The sequence below is a fragment of the Girardinichthys multiradiatus genome, chromosome 17, assembly GCF_021462225.1.
Source record: "Girardinichthys multiradiatus isolate DD_20200921_A chromosome 17, DD_fGirMul_XY1, whole genome shotgun sequence".
NCBI lineage: Eukaryota > Metazoa > Chordata > Actinopteri > Cyprinodontiformes > Goodeidae > Girardinichthys > Girardinichthys multiradiatus.
The window spans coordinates 3339148-3360732 of NC_061809.1; the positions used below are offsets into that span (position 1 = coordinate 3339148).

Here is a 21585-nt window from a genome sequence, read left to right on the forward strand (position 1 = left end):
GCTGCTGGAGAAAAGAAAATCTTCACTTTAACCAATGATTTAAAGTTGCTGTCACACATACATGTCCTGCGTTGAGGAAACTCATCATGATCGGACACCATTAGCTGTACATTTCTATTAGCACCCACTCACCCCCACTGTCTTCTCTGCACTGAGAGATCTTATTATTCGAGTTGTCACCTGTAGTTGCAGTGATGACGCCTGTGGCAGATGGTTCACACTCTGCTGGCACAGTGTGACTAATAGTTGCTGCTATGATGTGTGAACATCCAGCCCATCTCCTTGATTAATACCTCTCTCACTCGGACCAAACCACCCATTGATCTCTCTTTCATGTCTTCTTTAGTAAAAGCTTTAAATTACATCAAGGCTGTGGTTTCCGGGAGCACTCCATGAGGCAGAGATGTAATCAGAGTATTTCAGCATGACGCAGTAAAACTGAATCATGGAAAATATATCTCACGTTAGCTCGCTTTGTGTAACGTCACTTCAAACTCTCTCCTTTGCCAGGCACAGAGGCAGTGTGAGGAGACAAACAATCGGACAGACGGGTAGAGAGACCAGGAGGATGACATCATCGCTGACCGTGGGAGCCTGGGCCTGCTGTTAATGCCAGTGGTGGGTCTGTGTGTCACTTCCTGGGAGAAATTGGCACAGGAAGCCAGAGAGAGAGAGGCGACAAGTGAGAGCTTCACCTTCATAATGAAGCCTTTCTCCAGCAACAGCAAATGGAGTCGTGATAGTGTGTGTGTGCATACACAAATCTGTGCATTCGTCTGTGTAAGTGTGTTCCTCACACACCCCTGCTTTCTGCAAAAAAGCTGCTGTTAGCTCAGAAACCTCTTTAAATCTTTTAACAGGTTGTCAACACTTTATTTTGACTAAACATTTGCATGAGTAACTATGTTGAGAAAGACGCCCAAATGACAATTTTTTTAACTGGCTCGGGAATTTCTTACACTTAGCGATTTTAGAAAAGACCCCAAAGACAAGCTTTGGTGTAAAATTGAGAGAAAGATGAGTCCCTTAAAGGACCTTTGACTCAGAGACACGTTCATTCCAAAATCAGGAGCTGTTGATGCTGTTTTCATTTGGCTAATCTGATCTGCAAACAGAGTTAGAACTTTCAGTATGGCTTCTCATTGGTAAACAGGTGTACCTCAATTAACTGGAATATCCTCAAAACTAACTTAAAAAAGGGAAGTTCAAATAGTATACAGACTCATAACACAAAGATAATTGTGTAATAAACATTTAGTTCCTAATTATGGTGATCATGACTAAGGAAAATCCAAAATTCAGTTTCTCAGAAAATGACAATGTTACATAGGACCAATAAAAAAAGGATTTTGACCACAGAAGTGTTATGTAATGACCAACACAGACATGGGGAAGAACGCTGACTTGACATATTTTCAACAGAAAGTCATCCTCAGTAAGGACGGAAAGCCAGTAAAGGTCGTTGCTAAAGAAGCGTCAGAGTGCTCTCTCCGTTACGCTTTATTGTAAGGTTGAGTAAAAGAAAAGATTGCTGTCAAAAAATTGCCACAAGCAACAGAGAGATCCATAGCCTGGAGAGGACTGTGAGTCACATTTTCAGGAGCCACCACACACAGATGTATCCAGAACAAGGACTCCAACATTCCTTGTGACAAGCCATTCCTGAACCAGTGACAATATCACAAGCATCACATCACTGTTCTTGATTGGTCAGCAAACTGGTCTACCCTAAACCCCATAATGAATCTATTGTCAAGATTTTGATGGGAGAGACCAGTGCCAGAAATGCAGACAAGCTGAAGGCCACTATTAAAGCAACCTGGGCTTCCTGAACACCTCAGGAGGCTGATCGTCTCCATGCATTGGTGCAGTAATTCATCCAAATAGAGCCCTGATCAGATATTTGGTGCATGTACTTTACAAGGTGATATTCTTTTGCAGGACCAAGTTTTTTTTTTTTATCCTTTTCTGTTGGCCTTATATAATATTCAGATTTTCAGAAAGACTAAAATGTGGGTTTTCCTTAGCTGTAAGCCAGTATCATCAAAATGTGTAGAAATAAATGAATGTATACATATATATGGAATGTAAGTCATGTATGTGTTGCAATTTTTACATTGAATTAGTGACATAAATGAACTTCATTTACATCATTTGATGAAATGAAACCACAACAGCATCAGAGATCAATGGGGCCTGTGGATGCACTGCTGCCCTCTTGTGCCTAAATGTAAAATTACTAGAGAAACAAACTATTGTGTCATGAAATAAGAGACATCCTATAGTGATCTGATGTCTGACTTCTACCAGCATAGATATGATAAATAAGATGTAAAGCTTACTCTCCCACATAACTGCAGTTATAGTTTTGTGTATTTAAACCTCAAATATTTTAGCTGGGGCTGCAAGGTGGCAAAGTGGGTAGCACTGTTGCCTTGCAGCAAGAGGGTCCTGGGTTTGCCTCTCGGCCGGGTGTCTCTCAGCATGGAGTTTGCATGTTCTCCCAGTGCATGCGTGGGTTCTCACCGGGTACTCCGGCTTCCTCCGACAGTCCAAAGACATGCCTTTTAGGTTAAATGGTCTCTCTAAATTGGTCTAGGTGTGTGAATGAGTGTGTGTGTGGTTGTTTGTGTGTTGCCCTGCGATGGACTGGCGACCTGTCTAGGGTGTACCCTGCCTCCTGCCCATAGACTGCTGGAGATAGGCACCAGCTTCCCTGCGACCCACTATGGAAGAAGCGTTATAGAAAATGACTGACTGACTGATTTTTTTTACCTGGATGAAATGATACTGGAAGCCTCTAACAACTCAGCTCATGCCTGCTTGAGACAAATGCGATTTGTTGCTTAGATGTCATGATGACCTGACAAATTACTGAAGAACAGGGCGGCTGTTCCAAAAAACGACATTGTGTGCTGAGGTCTTGTGCTGTGACACAAGACACACCAGGCACACAGTAATGTTTGCATCCATCAAGCAGAGAGTATTGAATTGGAGTAGCTCTCTTTGCCAAGTAGGAATCTAAGGTGTCATTGACCCTACGTTGGGTTGTGGAGGTATGCAGCCTCTGACTATCTCATTAAAAATAGCATACTCAGATTAAAATGTGCATGTGTATTTGTGCATAAAAACAACAATATTTAAATACTTTTTGAGTTTGTTTGGAGCAGTGATGGTTACAAAGTCTGCTGGGAGGAAGGATCTGCGAGAATGATCTTTTTTCCACCTAGGATGCAGCAGTCTGTCACCGAGTTCTCCAGTTGTGCAACAGCTTCATGCACGCGGTTCGAGACATTGTCCAACAGTGATGTCATTTTGATAGTCCTTCTGTCTCCCACCACCTGCACTGGATCGAGGGGGCATCCTAGGATGGAGCTGGCACTAACCGCTTCCTCTCATGGCTGACGCCACCACAGAATCACTAAAAGTCTTTAGGAGCACCTCCTGCACTCCAAAAGACGTCCTTAGCAGGTAGAGTCTACTCTGACCCTTCCTGTGAAGAGCATCAGTATGGAAGTAAAATAGTCTCATTAGAATCAGACATTTTTTAGACATTGAAATTCACCTGCACAAATTCACCTGAAAATGTTCGCCTGAAAAAATGTGCCTGCAAATGTGTTGACCTTCTGGTGACTCAAGCCAAAGCAATCAGCAGTCAATCGAGTTGAGCGTCTTTTAGCCAATCAGATTATGCTTATCTGATCACGCGACACACCGTATTCTTGGGCAGAGGTGAGTCTCTTCACAGTTTGCTGGATAGTGACTTGAAGATCAGTGATGAGATTCAAATGGGTGTTAATTACCTGGTGTTTTGTAATAATATATTTTTGGCAGAAAAATCTCATACATAATTGAACAGGATAAAAATTCAGTGTTATAAATTCAATGTCTAAAAAATGTCTGCTTCTAATGAGACTATTTTACTTCCATACATCAGTGTCGTGACTCCAGTCCAGTGTATCGTTCAGGTGAACACCCAGGTACTTACCACTATCACTCTATCACTGCTGTAGCCAAGAAGGGCTTACAGTGTTTTTGTGAATATTGATGTATGTATATACATTTAGTCTTTGAGTTACAAAAGTTTTCCATTCTGTGGTTATGTAGTTGGTAGCAGCAAAACAGAGTCCGCTGGTATCCAGGCATGGCTCAGATCAAAGCAAGTGCTCATCTTTCCTTACTGTGTGTTTGTGACATGAGAACTAATGTTATGCTTCAGTTTGGAGCTGACAGCAGCTGCTGTGGTTTTCTTCCTAACACATGCATTACTGTCGTAAGTTGTCAGCCTTGTTGGTTGGGATGTCTGTTCTGTTCGAGTTCCTCCCTGCTGCTGGAGGGCTGTTTTCACATGCCAACTGTCTATGACATTGCACTGCCATGACAACAGCACTAATGTTTAAAGCAGAGTTTGTCTGAAGGATATTTGCTGTCACTATAATTTCCTCCTCTGAAACAGCTGCTCATGCACAGACAGTAACACACAACAATACTGTGTGAGAAGACGTTGGAGTGAACTCTGTTTTTGTGTTATTAGTACATTCTTTGTATCACCAAATTAAAGATCGGGTAAGCAGGAAACCTTCAGTGTAAATTCAATTGTCCCTCTACTTTTATAACTGTTTTATTAGAACATGGCGTATTTGTCTGATAAAAAGGTATGAATGTTCTCTGATGTGATATTTTGGACAATATTATTTCTGTTTGTGGGGAGTTAGCTGGTTTTTCTCAATGTGAGCATCTCCAAACCATTCAAACAAGAGCTAGGCACGGCGTTGCATGGTGTAGCGGTAGAATGGGCGCCTGATACTATAGCCTTTAGAGGCTATAAACTTTGATACAGCCACCCTGGGTTCTATCTCCCCCCCCCTCTCTCTGCCTTTCCTGTCTTGTTAGTGTCAAAATACATCTAAAAAAACAATAACTAGTCAAGCAGTGCCCTTAGTTTCGTAAACTGCCAGGGAATGTATGTAAAACTCCTCAGCCACTTTATTAGGTACACCTCTTGCCTAATAAAACTAATAGAAAATCAATTAATCGGATGGCAGCAGCTCATTTGATGATCTGTTGAAGACAGCACACAGAAATTCGAAGCAAGCATCAAAAGTGGGAGGAAAGGAGATTTAGGTTACTTCGTCATATGTCATGATTTTGGTACCAGAGTTCCAGTCTGAGTGCTTCAGAAACTATTGACTTACTGGGATTTTCATGCACATGGTCTGAAAAAGAGAAAATATCTAGTGAGCAGTAGCTATGTTGATGTCAGAGGTCAGAACAGAATGGGTGCACTGGGTCAATATGATAGAAAGGCCACAGTAGCTGAAATAACCATTTGTTACAACAGAGGTCTGCAGAATACTATCTCTGATGGAAAACAGGAAAAACCTTAAAGCAGATGAACTACTGCAGCAATAGACCACACCAGATGTCACTCCTGTCAGCTATGGGCTGACACCTGAGGGTATAATCCGCCCAGGCTCACCAAAATTGGACAACATTAGACTTTAAAAACGTTCAGTGAGTCTTAATTTCCGCTGCGTCATTCAGATGTGCGGATGTCCTGTTTGGATCTCTGGGAAACCACTCCTACTTGATGTACCAATCTCCTCAGTGGGACAAAAAATGAGCACATCAAGCGAGAGGTATACTGTTAAAAAATGCTAACACAATAGACACAATACAAACGTCACAAAACAGTGCCAGTCTAGGCTGATTATACAGAAAGATTCCTTATGTTTATTATTATTATTATGTTAAGCAGAAAATCCTGAGTTTTGTCCTAAAAAACAATTTTTATTTAATATATAATGACATATAATTATGTATAATGATGCCTCATTATTATTATTATTATATTATTATTATTATGACTGATTATTGATAATTTAATTCATGTGTACAGCATAGAAAGCCAAAGGTGACACATGCAACAAACAGATACATATACATAAGTAAATATTTATCCTAAATGCATAATTAAATGAGTAAATATGGTCATTAAAAGTAAGATTTTATAGTAATTGTATAATAAAATGATATGACATTTATTATAAAAAAACATGGCTGTGTGCTGCAGCACAAAAATTATTTAGTCATCATCTTCACACATCAAAATCAGTGGACTGGACTTATTACAGACAAGGTGATTGGTCTGCAGATGAGCTGCCATGCAGGTTAAAGTTTATTTAGTAAAACACAGCGACAGTTCACATTATTCCCAAATTATTTCCTGTAATGCAGCCCTGTAAATCTAAAACAGCAAAAACATTAAAATAAGTATTTATGACTTTACAACAAAATAAATTGACATTTAATGAGTTGAGTACAAATGTAATAAATTCAGAGCTCAGGGAGATGTAGTTTAGCAGGATCCACTCTAAACATCAGCTCAGCTCCACTGAGTTTGTCTGTCCAACACATGTCTACAGGAAGTTAAACCGTGAGGCTTTCAGCTGAAATGTCATCAACTGGGATTGTCTCTCCCAGTGTGTTGAGAAGTATTAGTTTCATTTTCACAAGTACTATTGTTTCTTCTTTCTAACATAAATCCGTAGTGGCAGAAGATTCTTTAAAAAAAAATCATAATCTGTAATAACTCAAGCCTCTTACTGGTAGTGTTTGTTTCATTTATTGCACACCTACGCAATGATTCAGTAAAAACCCATGAGTAATGTTGTACTCTTTGGATCAGATAAGTGGTGTGGAGTTTATCTCCTGGCTGCAGCTGAGGTCACTGGAGGCCTTCTCTAAGAAGCTGGTTTCACGTGGTGGTTTAGATGTTTGTTCCCGTTGTCTAGCACCATATGAAATCAGTGTTCTTGGGGACAGAAGGATCGCTCTGGCAGCAGGCGAGCTAGTATCTGGGAGGCTGGCCCAGCACTGGCCTCTTCATCTTTGTCTCCACTAAAAGATAACTGATTTCCTTTGGTGTTTAGAGCTATCTGCAGCCTTCTAGCACCATTTGAAATCGGTTATGACACTGTGGATCACGGCATCTGAGGCTTATCAACTAATCTGTAGAACGCTGGAAAAAAGTCTGTATTCCAGTTCAAGCAGCCCTTTTATTAGATGATTCACGTACTTCATCATGGATTTTATAAAGGAGATTCAAAATTAAACTTGCTTCATTTTGTGGAAAGGAGTTGATTGTTTTAATTTTTTCAACATTTTGAATGTGGTTGTCATTCACATTATTTGCCACTAAAGGTTGCTAGAAGTGTCTTAAAGACTATTGTGCACCCCTGCACATAGAATTGGGATATGATTCTTACACCTGTTAAACAGTTAGAACTGACCGGGAGACGGTGAAACAGGTCTGAAGGCTGACGGCTGGACTAAAGGCTACAAGGCTGAGAGTTTTGGTTACCAAGAGGGCGCAGGCAGTCCTGGCCCCAAGAACAGATTAAATGACTTTTATTCACATTAAAATGTGTTGTTAGTACCAATCCAAAGAATAGAATGAACAAAGGCACAGATTACTAATGACAGAATGTGAGGATACAATACCAATACAACATCAAACTAACCTGTAGTCATTTTGGAAAATCCTAACAACACAGTATGGCGACAATGAAATAATGCTCAATGAATGCAGTTCAAACACTGTGTAAAATCTGTCACCTGTAGGCTACATGCATTACAGATGAAGTCTTATAGACGCTAAAGACTTTAAAATAAATCACTGAATGGCTTACTACCAACATTTATTGCTGTTATATGAACCTTCCATACCACTCAGGTCTTCTGGTTCAAGTCTACTCTGCATCCCCAGAATCAGAACCAAACATGGAGAAGCAATATTCAGTTGTTAGACTCCACTAATCTGGAACAAACTCTCAGAAAACTGCAAAAATGTTCAATCCCTGAGTTCTTTTAAATCAAGGTTAGAGCCCATTTGTTTAGAGTTGCTTTTGATTGTTCTATTTAAACTATTAACTGAAAGATCCAAAATTACTTTCCTTTATCAAGCCAATGCATTGTACTTTTTTCATCATGTAAATCACTTTGAATTGTCTTGTTGCTGAAATGTACTATAAAAATAAACTTCTCCTGCCTTATACTTGTGGTGTTCCATTTTCTATTTCATGTTCCTCAGTTCTCAGTAATTTCAGACTATTCTCACATTGCCTTTATAAATGAGAATCCTTTATCAGCAAACCTTTGTTATAAAATTTCTTTCTCTGAAATATAAACAGTAAAGTTAGAACGAGAGATTGTTTTCTGCCCTGGTACAATGATGTTCCACAATCACACATGTTCTAAACTCCTCTGTGATCAGTGCCTGATGATCACGTTGGGGTGCTTTCTAAGTTCGGGCTATTGTTAAGTCCCCGAGACACAGAACCAAGAAAAGAGTCCAATCGAATTTAAAACAAGTTTGATCCACTTTCTTAGAATTCAGGTTTTTTTCACCTTATACCATAATTCTATTTTGTTTGCAGTATTTCTCTTTAAAGTTCCAGCAAGCTTTGTTTTACCATTGTGGTCTCATGGCAGATACCTGGGGCCTGCCGTTCTTATTTAATATTAGAGGATGTTTAGAAATGACATTTTACAGTTATCTAAAACTCTGATTCATGTTTGTATCCAGCCTGAAACATTTTCTACTGATCTTGCCTTACACTAAATAAAATCAGAATAAAGCACGCTCTAAAACAAGCGTGGGCTGTCGATTAAAATTAAATCTAATCAAAATTTCACGAAAGGTTCAATATCTGAAAGCTAAAAATGAGCCAATCAACATCTATGAGTGCAAAAAATACATTTTCTAGACACTGCTGCTGGGTGAATAATGGCTAACAAATACTAAGGGAATGTATGTAAACATGTTAATTATTCCGGCGTTTAGACATAGCTGCTGGCTGAGCTTCTACTGGGACTAACTGTATGTGCTCTCTTTCATCCTCTAGACTTGAAAACTGGCTCTGAGTTCATCTGCTTAGATGTCTTTCTCTCTTAGATGAAGCCACTAAAGGAGCTACTACCAGTAATGTTTCACTATTCTTTCCCACAGAAAATAAAATATTTTATTCTATTCTGTTATTACCACTTGTTTTTGCACATCTACCTTGTTCCTTGATTGCATATTTTTTCATAGCTATCTGCATCCGACTTGTGTGTTACTAAGAGCTGCTGTAACAAGGTAATTTCTCCATTGTGAGATCAATGCAATCTATCTTATCTTAGTGATAGCCTAAATATAGTCTTTAGTGCTATCTTAGACACTTAGAGAAAATGGTGCTCAACACACCTAGAGGATTCCTACTTAATCTGGAAAAATAGCCAAGTGTTGTATAAAAAGACACTTTGCCAAGCCAGAACAGCTTATTTCTCATCATTAATAGAAGAGAACAATAATGACAACCCGTTTGCCTATAAACAGCATTGGTTTCCACTAAAACAGCGACATCCGCCGTGGCAGGCTTCTACGGCCGGTCTGGCATCTCCTGGCTCCCTCCAGGATGCTGTGGCAGCTCTGGCATGCTTCTTCCGGCCACAGCCACGAATTGAGCTCGTAGATAAAACTCCGCCCCCTCATTTGAATATAAGAACATTAAATAAAAAGAGCTTAAAATAAAAAACAGGGTTAAAAAGTAAAAGTCACTGAAATACGTAAAGTAGCTTTACAAAATAAAAGTGTCAAAATAAAACTGCATTATGAAATAAATACATTTTTAAGTAAATTAAATAAATCTTGAAATGAATTGAATAAAAAAAAGATAAAAATTTCTTTTAACATAATTATTTTGTTTTATTTCATGGGGATACTTATTTATTTCATGGAATATTTATTAATAATTTATCAATAGCAGTATTTATTTAATTTTGAATGAAACGGCTCTCCATACCTTAAGACGATGTCTTGTGAATTGGCGCTATATAAATAAAACTGAATTGAATTGTTTTTATTTTCATTTGCCAGCAAAATATCATCATCATCTGTTAATGTAATCCCCCTCCTCCTCCCAAAACTTGGTATCACCCAACCTTTCTCCACCAAGCATTCACCGTTTGCTGTACTTTTGATTCAGTTGCTGGTGAGAGTGGTTGTACTCTCAAAAAAGCAGACAGACAACAATTTCTCACATTTGGTTGACAACAATTCCTTGGAAAAAGAGCGGAAATCAAAATGAGGTAAATATATATTGTGAAGTTAGTTTTCTTTTGCTGGTCGCACACGTCTCTACAGGCAGACACTGAATGGTGGTGCATGTAGACCAATACAGTGGTACCCAGGTACTTTGTTAGACCTGTCCCCTGGACCTCTGTGGCTGAAGCTCCAGATGTTTTCAGAACAGACCCGAATCTCACGAAGGAAGACATTTAGGAGTTCACGTCTGTTCAAAAGATGCATTCAAATGACAGACTTCACATTTTTATTAAAAACAATCAGATTTGTTTCTATTTTTTTTCCATATAATCACTGCCCACTCCACCCAACCTGAGTCTGAAGGAAAAGAAGACAAAAAGTGGTTATTTGCGCACACGCGGTACCGTGACTGCGCAACTATGCGCACGGGTTCAGGTGGACTGGCAATATGTCCATTTTGGAGATGCCCAGAACAGGAGCATTGGTCTGCCTCATTCATTACCAGAGAAGTTACACTGAGCGCATCAAACAGCTACAATAGGGGAGACGGCTCATTTCAGAGCAGCCGCGGAGCCAACCAGAGAGTGGGAGTCTGGTGGGTGTGGGTGCCCAGGAACAGGTGGAAGCACAGACTGAACCCAGACTGAAGGTAGCGTTAAACCTGAGAGCTGGTTCAGAATGGACTACTTGTAAGCTAGCACAAATCACTTGTTAACACACCAAGACATGAGGCGGAGGTTCACTAATGAGCATCATCAGGGTCACGATGAGGGACTTTCACCTGAGCTACAGGTAAAGTTAAATGGCCTGGCCGTGATAAAAAAAACAGTAGGAACCTTCTCTGTGAGCTTCTAGCTGGATCTGCATCATGATGTAAAAATATCTGATCTTTTCCCTTAGTCAAAATCAAAGTATTTAATCTTAAAGTTACTAAACACATTAAAAAGTCCTACAGATCATCACATTGCATCTCGTGGCTGCAGCCGGTCATATAGTCCAGTTCTACATGTAGACAGAACCAGGTGTTGCTCAATAAACAAGGAAAATATGTCCTGGTGCCAGTAAGAGATAGAAGAAAGAGCAAAAGTAAGCCACATTCTTCTCTTTCATAACTTCTGATCCTAAACATACAGCTCTGGGTTGTTTAAAGGTGCAGAATTAATAAGAAATAAATCATAGTTAATCACAGGTAGAGCAATAATTAGTTAACTGTTTTATTTTTCTGAATAATAAATGTAATATGTAAACTAAACTCACTAAACAAGGATACAGTTTTACTCAATGTAATACATACATACCACTTTATCTATACATTAATAATTGTAATCTTGATACTGATAACAGGCTAACAGGACAAAAGGTGAGAGTCCATAAAAGGTCCAGGATGACGCTCCATGTTCTATTTTAAACACCTTTTTCTCTATAGAAAGTGTTTAATAGTAAAAACTGACCTAATGGCTCAGTGGAGAACAACAGACTAAGTGGATGAAGGGCTGGAAAGATGACAGTCATGGAAGAAGGACCATATTTTAATGAAATGTTGGGAGAATTAAAACAAATAAATCTGTTTGTAGGGTCTTACCATTCCATTAAAATCTAAAAAAAATCTATTTTATACCAGTTTTCTTTTTAGAAATGCAAGAAATTGTAACAATGGAGCCTCAGGGTTGGGAGAGAGAGTGAGAGAGTAAAAAGTCACGAGTTGAAAAAGTCATTTTCATAGATGAGAAAAGAAGCAAATTCTTTTGAGCCACAGTAAACATAGTTTCTCAGAGTTTAAGAACAACTTTAGTCCGACTGACTGAGCAGAAAGTTTTTTTTTCTAAATATCACAAAATGTGTCATTATCTGCTTCAGCCAAATGTTTTTTTCATCAGTTGTATACTGTTTCTTTTCATCCTTCACGTCAACTACTAACAAAAAATTAAAACCAAGTCAAATTATTGTGAAGCTTTTTTGTTTGATTCACAGTTATTTACATTCAATGAAAACCCAGCCAAGGCAGAGAGCTGCTACAACATGTCTTGTGTTACTTCAGCTTTAGATGACTTATAAACTGGGCCGCTGTCCGATGAAAATTAAAAAAACTATTTAGTGCCTGGGCTAAAGACCCCAATGGTTCAGACTCTAAAAACGCCCCTGGTGGTGCCTCTACTTTATAAGGTAGTTTGTACCACAATGGAGCTCTTAACTGGACTTATTCATATGTGGAATCTATTTTCCTCATTGAAATAAACTGAAACACAATTAATCCATTCTAGGCCCCCAGAAACACAACAATGCAGCATTCATGAATATGAAAGTGCTCTAAAAATGTTAAATATTTGGTTGTCTGTTAGAATAAAACATGAAGTAAAAGTAAGCCTGTTATTAATTTCAGAACTGATGTGGAACAGAAAAACTGCAGAGTAAATACAAAGAAAACAAGAAAGTTAGGTAAATCACAGTAAAAGCATTTGAATGAATTTCTAAAACAGGAACCCTAAATTTGCCTGACTCCTTTTATAAAAGTAAATGATTCAATAAATTACTAGACAGAAAGCTTAACCACCCCAATGCTAGACCTAAAGTCACGCCCTTGGCGGGATTGCTGCAAGTCACTGACTTGATGCAATCTTCTGGATTTCCTTAGATAGAAAACCTTTTAACCAATCTGAATAATAAACTGAATCTGAGTGCACTATTTGATAGTTATAATTAATTGGAATGTTTGGACCTGACTTGAAATCTGTATGATTTGACTGAATTTACTTTGTGGAGTGCCTTGATGTGTTGTGAACAGGCGCTATATAAATAAAACTGAATTAAAATCATTTTGATATGGTCACCAGGTTAAGAATCAAACCCTGGACCACTGCATCCGGGGTCTAACAACCTCCATAAATGGGAGGAGTGCTCTACCACCAGGCAAGCTGACAGCCTAGCCTGGCCCCAGGACAAGATAATCTTACATGGGCCCCCAACCAGGGCATTCTGTTACTAGTAGGAAGTTAAGAAATATTTAAAGACATGGTTGATATGTATTCTGTCTCCTTCGTCCCTTCTTCCCTCCCCTCTGTATCACACTATATTGATGGAGTTTTCCTCCTAAAAAAACTTGTTCTAAGTGGCAGTCCTGCAGTAGAAGGCTAAAACTGACACAAATCCGAAATTCAAAATAGATCAAACATATAGTTCATCTTTGTTTTAAAGACCTCAGTTTCTTACGCGGTTAAGTAAATATGAGGAAATCTAAGTAAATTATGAATCAGCTGTATGTTAAAATCAAAAATAAGTATTTTTGTATGTGTTTATATGAATTTCTTTTTCCTCTACTGCAGTACATCATGAAACTATTTCTACTGCTACTCAGTCTCACAAAAGTAACCCCAACATCTGATTGGTTAACCTCCTCAGCCGCAGACCAATCGCTGTGTGTATAGTAGTTTTAGCCCCACTGAGGGATTTTGGTCTGTAACTGAGAGAAACAATAAATTCATCATGAGCTGTAATACATCAGCATGAAATGAAATAATGGTGAAATAATTAGTAACAAATAATGTTAAAATACAAAAATGAACCTGCAACACTTTCAATTCATTAATATGTTTTGAGTTGAGCACATTATCAACTCTGTACTCGGAGTTTATTTCCATCGTTCTTCCACGGTGGATGGATTTTTCGAAAAAAGGGGTTGGGTCCACAAGTTTTGGAATTTCTGAATCCATGGTGGTGGCAGCATCATACTGTGGGACCTGAAATAAACAACTATATATTTAAGACTTGGACACAACAGGGTCCCCAATAGGAAAAATAGTCCCAAACATCCAACAAGACGGGATTTGGAATTAATACAGTTGGATCACAACAAGCTTCTGTTTTATCAACAAACTGTTGTGAAAAACATGTATCCTTTTTCTTCCATTTCACTATATGCACTAATTGGTGTTGAGCTAACAGATAAAATCAAACTAAAATGTGGAAACTTGTGGCTACAACGTGCTGTGAATAGAAATGTGTGCAGGCTTCATTGATTCTCAGTCTACATATGGGTATGTTAACTCATTGAAAATGAGCCTCGAGTTATTTAAAAAATATATATATTTATTATGATTTGGTTTTCTTCTATACATTTATACATCCATATCAAATATTACAGTCTGGTCAGGTGGAACTGGTAAACTCCTCACAGTAGCCCGGCAGCACAGACAGAATTACACTCTTAGCACCTGGAACAAAACAAATATAGAAATGAACATGCATCCGTCCTCTAAACCCACTTACACATGTGCAGACATGTTTATCTCCAGCAGATAAAAGAAATGTTTCTTCTTTCTGTCTTTAAGGGTTTTTCAGCGAACTAGAGCCGTGGCCTAAAGGTTTTCTGTGTTTTATTTTTTTTTCCAAACTGTAATTAAATCCAAGCACTAAAAAGATAATTCAGTTAAATTGGAATTACTTAATGATCATTCAAATGAAATAAGATAGTGCTCCTCTCAGTCCAACAGACACTCGTGGTTAAACAGTGCAGCACACCTTAACAAGTACAACAAATAACGGAGTATGAATTTTAGTAAAATGTAAATCACATAACACAACCTATTCACATGCATACAGTCACACAATTAAATTGCACCTTAAAATGAATGTAATAGTGCCAGTATTAGTCTCTTTGTGGTTCAGTTTCCTTATGGGTTACAACCAGCAGGCACTTGGTCCAGTCCAGTACTTTGCAGCTATAACAGCTTTCCACAAAGGCCAAGATGGACTGTAGGTTTATGGGAATTTCTGCCCATTCTCCCAGAAATACATTTGTCAGGATAGACACTGATGTTGGACGAGATAGCCTGGCTCACAGTCTCTGCTCTAATTCATCACAAAGGTGTTCTGTTGGGTTGAGATCAGGAATCAGTGCAGGCCATGCAGGTCCCACTACACTAAACTCACTCATTCGTCCTTTTTTACAGACCTGTCTTTAAGCACTAGTGTACAGTAATGTTTGAACAGAGAGAGGCCATCCTGAACCTATTCCCACACAGTGGGAGCATGAAACTGTCCAAAATGTCTTTGGATGATTGAGCGTCAGGAGTTCCTTTTACTGGATTTAAGAGTGTATAATTCTGATGGATTAGCTCCTTATGCAAAGTCTTGTTCATCATGATACTATATTTCCATCCATTCACCCCACTTATTTTTCAAATTTGTCACTCTTAATACTTTTGGCCCTGACTAACAGAAATGTGTTGTGCATTCAACGTAAGGGACACTTGGTTCTAATACATTTCTAATTTGGCCTCACTGACCTGAACTGGCAAGGCCATCATAAAACTGCTTCATTTCCTCTGCTGTGGGAGGTGGAATTACAGATGTAGGCTGTCTTGTATTCTCATCTGTGGTCTGAAATAATACACACTATGCTTGTACGTCACAATAAGCAGTAAGTGACTTTTCCTTTTCATAAAGAGCAACACATCTGTACCTTTCTCCTCTTATTTGGGTATGAATAGTTGATGTCACACACAGGTTCGACACACCGCCGGCTGCGAGGCGAGTTTGAAAGGAGTGGGGATGATGTCTCTTGCTGTATGCGCACATCTTAAAACACCACCATAACATCGTCAGTAAATGATCTCAATCCATATTCATATTTATATATAACATGAACTGCTTGGAAAATAGAAACTTACAAGCATCAAGTGCAAAAAGTGTGGCAGCAACATGTGAACAGGCCACATCGGAACTTGCCATACACGTACAATGTCCGGAAACAACAAGTCCACTGGGCTCAATGACAGCCCATACAGCATGAGGATTCTCATTCATGTCTTCTGATGTGATCACCTGAGTGGAAAACAGAAGATGCGCATTTACAGTAACATATTAGATTGGTACGGGTAGTTTAAAGAAAATGTTAAAGATGGAAGACTCCCTCCAAATTCTTCAACTTAACTTTGGACCAACGGGTAAAACCTGGGACACCGTAGTGTGTTTCTAAAGAATAATAGTCCAAACACACATCTAAGCTGGTTTTGGAATAAATAAAACAGGCTAACATTAAGCCCTGACCTAATCCCCAAACATTTGTGGACCGTGATTAAAGGCCATGTCCACAGAAAACAACATACCAATTTCAATAAACTCTTATCAATTCTTCAAAGAAGAGTGGCTAAAAGATCCAGACAGAATAATTCCAAAGTTCATTGATGGCAGCTAAATTGTAGGTTTGAGGTGCAACTTCTTCATTTAACTGAATATTAGTTTGGGTGTATGTATGTATTTCTGCCAGGATGGTTCCTCTGTATGGTTCTGAAACTATTTTTTGTTCACGGCAGTTTCCCTGGAAACAGTTAAACGCCCCAAATTTATTTCAGCCATAAACTGAAAACCAAGATGCTGATGACTAAACCCAAAGCTTAAAGTGGAAGATTAACTTGAATATAACATCATATTGACTATATGCATCTTATTCATAAGATTTGCCTGAACCTCCTAAATAAACATCTTGTGACACACCAAACTTGATCAATGTATGTATTTCAGGGCTTTGGCACAGCTGCCAACCTAAAAAGACATTGGCAGGCCTGGTAGAGAGAGCATTAATCCAGGAGGTGGCACCATGATGCTGTGGGGATGCTTTTTTCCAGCAGGGGCAGGGAAACTGATCAGAGTTGAAGATGGATGGAGCTTAGTACAGCACTGCAAACCACTTGAGTCTGGGGCAGGAAAACCATAAACAGCAATAGTATAATGGTGTAGATCAAAGCATATTCATGTGTTAGAATGACCCAGTCAAAGTCCAGACCTAAATTCAATTGAGAATCTGTGGTAAGACTTGAAAATTGCTGTTTCCAGATCCTCTCCATCCAGTGGAAGCTGAACCAAAAGAATCAGTCTGTAGATGTGCAAAGCTGGTTAAGACATACCTCAAAAGACCAGAAGCTGTAACTGCAGTGAAGGTGACAGTGGTAGTAACCAACATGGCCGCTGGTTATGAAATCATAAAGTGCTTCACCTGTATATTTCCAACCCCTGTATGTTGAAGCACACAGTGAATCAATTGCTAAGTGGAGCTACAACTGTTATGGCCAAACAGCTGGGACAAAATTTAAACAGAGTAATGACTTAAGGTAAGGTAAGTTTATTTATATAGCGCTTTTCAGTAACGAGACACTCAAAGCGCTGTACATACAATTACAATACAATCACAAAGAACACAGAAAAACAATCAAATGCTAAGAAATCTAAAAATCTCTGGTCAACATTACAATGATACAGATAACATTAATAATCCTTTGGGTTTTACTGGTAAGAGCTGGTTTTAAACCAGTCTTTCTAAAGAGGTAATTATATCATTAAGTCCTCTATGTAGGTGAAAGCATCTTGTGCTAAGAAGTCTCATCATTCCACTGAATTCTAACTAGTGAAGCTGAGTCACTGGTACAAAACAGCTTTAATCCACATTTTCAGGTGCTAATAATATATTGCTTTTACTGGTGCTGAAGTTGAACTAAGTAATCGAATTAAGAAAGCTGGGTCATTGGTGTAAGAGTAGCTAAAGTCCAAGTTACTAATAATGTTTGGTTTTTGCTGGTAAAATCTATGAAAAGTAATGAAATCACACATTTAGGTAAAGTAAGATAGGAGGGAAAAAAAAATCATGTTTCAGACTCTATTCTTAGCAGAATAGAGTCTGAAACAGTACAAAAAAAACCTCAGCAGGGGTAAGCAACACACATAAGTAATGATTCAGCAAGGGTACGGTGGAATCTTGAGGGTGTGAAAATATATAAGTCTGAGTGTGTTTGCAAGAATTAGATTCTCAACACTGATAGAAGCACCATTGTCCTTGAGAAGAGAGGTGGAAGTTTTATCAATCGGCTGCATTGTCCTATCAGCACACAGCTGGTAGGGGAGTGCTGGGGAAGAGCGTCGTGTTTATATAACATCCAGGAGATATTTTGTCGATAGCCAGTTAGCAGAAGTTGCCAAGGCCACATTGGGGCGCCAGATTTAGAAAAACAATTAATGTTGTGGTTCAGACAGTTGTGAATTTCCAACCACCTTAAGAGTTTTACTGGTATGTCTCAATTGCGAATCCAAATAGCCTAATTTCTGGTATTTTCCGCAGATCTGGAGCGTACAACTTCTCCAAGATTATATCCTTTAACCTCTGAGTCCAACCGCTGCCAGGCTGCGATTCTGTTCAAGAATCGTGTCCAGCTTGAGATTCTGCTCTCTTAACATTTCAGTCTGAGTGTTGATCGCTCTACAGACTCCATCTAACGTCGCAGGCAGCTTTGGGATGCTTTGAACAGCCACCCACGTTTTGCGAATCACTCGATAAGCCAGGTAACCACCAACTCCAAAAAGCAGAAATCCTGTTATCAAAGTCCAAATATGTACACATTTTCTATGTCCTCAACCGACATCGTAGTCAGGCCCACAATCTTCCACTGCTGCCAAGAATCCATTGAGTATCCAGAGAAGAACGTCCCGCCTGGACAAGAGGGTCTCCTTTACCCTGTCTTCCCGTAGGAAAAAAAAAAAAATTTGACCAATTACGTTGAGGGTCCAGCTGACCAAATCCATAATTTACAAGTTTGGAGGATACGCAAAGCGAGGCTCTGAGAAAAATACAGACAAAAGCAGAAGCAGGGATCAGCAGGGAGGGAGGGAGAGAAAATGCGTGTGTCTTCCACCGAGAGCAAGAGAAAAAGAAGCTCTCGGTGCAACTTAGAAGTTATCTGGTGTAGAGATGACAAGTCTCGACTCCATGGCTACATTGCCGTATACGAGATTTAAAACCCTTGGATTTCACAGTCCCAACAACTGTGACACTGCGGTGAAACACCTAAAAGGGGAAGTTGCGGCCTTGATGAAAGAAACAGCACCAAAGCCAGCTCCTGCTGAAGCTTCCACAGGTAAGACACAATGTCATGCCACATTGATGTCATTGAAAATATAATATGTAATGTGCCTTTTCTCTTCGTCCCACCCCACCCAGGTATTAATTTGTGGCAGCTTCTGGACAATGATGCAGAGGAGGAATTATTATTTTTTCATGAGTTAATTTCTCAGAATCTTTAATGAGTTACTAAAAACACACATGTACAACACGCATATATACATACATAAGTGCTATTATTTACACAAGAGGTGCATCATATTCCCAGGGCTTCACTTGGTGCAACACTCACTACTACCAGTAGATGTCACTCAAGGGAATTGAATGAAGCTTCGGGTAGTGAACCACTTTATGACACTAATTTACACATTAGCTCTTACCTTGCTGGTTATGATGAACTTCTCTTTCTTGGTGCACACCATCAGTGATCTGACCCATCCACGAAGGAAGTGTCGGTAAGCATCGAGGCTCTTGTATGCCTTCAGTGCAGACACGCTGTAGCCTGCATGCAGAACTAACAGTTAACACGGTGTCCGCTAAACATATGATCAACTCACTGGCGACCTTAGAAACCAAAGTACCTGGTACCTCAACGAGAAACATGACTATATCAGGGTAACACAAGGCTGGAAGCTCCTCGATGCTGCAGTCTCTGGCTTTCTTCTGTTCTGCTGGAGGAATCAAATATGGATCTTCCCCCACAGCAGAGATTTTCTCATCATAGCGTTGCCTAGCAACGCTGTCCAGTCCTTGGTAGTAATCTGACTTCATAGTTTCCAAAAAACCTCTGTGGAGTGTGGCATTTCTTTCTGTTCTTCTTGTTTCTGTGGTTCTCCTTCACTTCTTCTTCTTTTGGTTTTATGGCGGCTGGCAACCAACCAACATTGTAGCTTTGCCGCCACCTGCTGAGCTGGAATGTAGGAGGTCTTTTTTTCTTTCTTTCTTTCTTTCTTTCTTTCTTTCTTTCTTTCTTTCAAATAGACTTAATTATTTATTAACTATTTAATTGCCCCTAATCAGTCTTACTGCACCACATATAGATATATGATTGATAACTTCTTTCTTTTGAGACACACGTTTGGCTTATGTGTCTCGGTAACAGGAATGAAACATGACCACACAGCGTTGAGGTAAAGGAGACTAATTAAAACCCACCCATCTTCTCATGTTCTACAATCCTGAGTTATTTTGATAAATTCATTTGAAGCAAACATTAACTTTGGGGAGGACTGTGAAAGCTAAATAGAATTTGTTTTCTTTACCAATAAATGAAAATAACTTTAATTACCACCTGAGGTATTAGACTTCCAATAACTGTTATGATGTAAATGTTTGAAGGTTCTATCTGCAAATGACATCTTGGAAGGGACCCTCCAAGCTGTTTGCAGGGATGGGCTGCTTCGCTCCTTAAAGGCCAGAGTCCTACAGGTTTTAGTTGTGTGCCTGCTGCAACATCTGATTCAAATATATGAATATTATCCTAAACCTGTCACTAAGTTCTGAAGAAGCCTGCTAATAATTTGGTCCTTTAAGTCAGGTTTGTTTCAGCAGGGAACATTCAGAACATGCAGGACACTGGTTCTCAAAGACTGGAGATTCCCACCAATAGTGTAAGGGAGGACTCAGTAAATGGAAGTGAACAAACATTATGTCAAAAGCCTGTGACATATCCTGAATGTCTTTTATTTGGTATGAGTGGAAGCTCTGAGATTCATGTACTATATGTTCTTCAGATTCAATTCATTTCAATTCAAAAATACTTTATTAATCCCAAAGGGAAATTAAATGTTGTTGTAGCTCATATTATGAAGGTTTCCTCAAAGAGTCGTTGTAGATGCTGATGGCTGTAGGCAGGAAGGATCTCCTGTAGCGCTCCGTCTTACAGCAGATATGAAGAAGCCTCTGACTGAAGACACTCTGTTGTTGTAGGACAGTCTCATGAAGAGGATGCTCAGGGTTCTCCATAATGTTCTTCATTTTATGAAGAATCCATCTTTCCACAATGATCTCCACAGGTTCCAGAGGAGTCCCCAGAACAGAGCCAGCCTTCTTTATCAGCTTGTTGAGCTTTTTTAAGTCCCTGGTTCTGATGCTGCTTCCCCAGCAGATGATGGAGAAGAGATCAGACTCTCCACAACAGACTTATAGAAGATCTACAGCATCTTGCTGCAAACACCAAAGGACCTAAGCTAAGAAGTACAGTCTGCTCTGTCCCTTCTTGTAGACGGCTTCACAGTTGCATCTCCACTCCAGTCTGATGTCCAGGTGAACACAGAGATGTTTATACTCCTCCACCACCTCCACTTCTTCTCCCATGATGGAAATAGTGTTTGACCTATTCCTGTTTCTCTGAAAATCTACAATCATCTCCTTTGTTTTAGTCACCTACATCATGCCACACGACAGTCCACCAGCTCCAAACAAAGCTCTTTGTTTCATTTTGCTTTTCCAGAAAGGTTGATCACTTCTTCTCTTTAGAGATTCTGCAATTTTGCCCAGCAGCTCATTGTTAACTGATCTCTGCACAATTATATCTGCATTTCTCCCATCTCCACTTTCAATCATGCTGATGGTGTTGTTATAAAAGCACCTGTAATGGTTGTCAGGAGCTGAT

General features: G+C 39.3%; 1 protein-coding gene across 3 annotated transcripts in view; it reads right to left on the bottom strand.

Moving 5' to 3' along the window:
* The window catches only part of LOC124883136, a 43375-nt gene extending 23531 nt beyond the window's left edge, over positions 1-19844 (bottom strand). The window contains exons 1-6 of one of the 3 annotated variants that reach the window (XM_047390083.1): positions 19553-19843; positions 19352-19473; positions 15754-15907; positions 15546-15661; positions 15370-15463; positions 13793-13821 (exon numbers count right to left, since the gene is read on the bottom strand). In XM_047390083.1, the coding sequence (XP_047246039.1) occupies positions 13808-13821; positions 15370-15463; positions 15546-15661; positions 15754-15907; positions 19352-19473; positions 19553-19742 (690 nt within the window). In that variant the 5' untranslated portion in view covers positions 19743-19843 and the 3' untranslated portion in view covers positions 13793-13807. Of the gene's footprint in view, positions 1-13792; positions 13822-14149; positions 14296-15369; positions 15464-15545; positions 15662-15753; positions 15908-19351; positions 19474-19552 lie in introns of those variants that run through there. The other 2 variants (XM_047390081.1, XM_047390082.1) reach the window with 2 other exon arrangements.
* Between the last annotated feature and the right edge of the window lie 1741 nt (positions 19845-21585).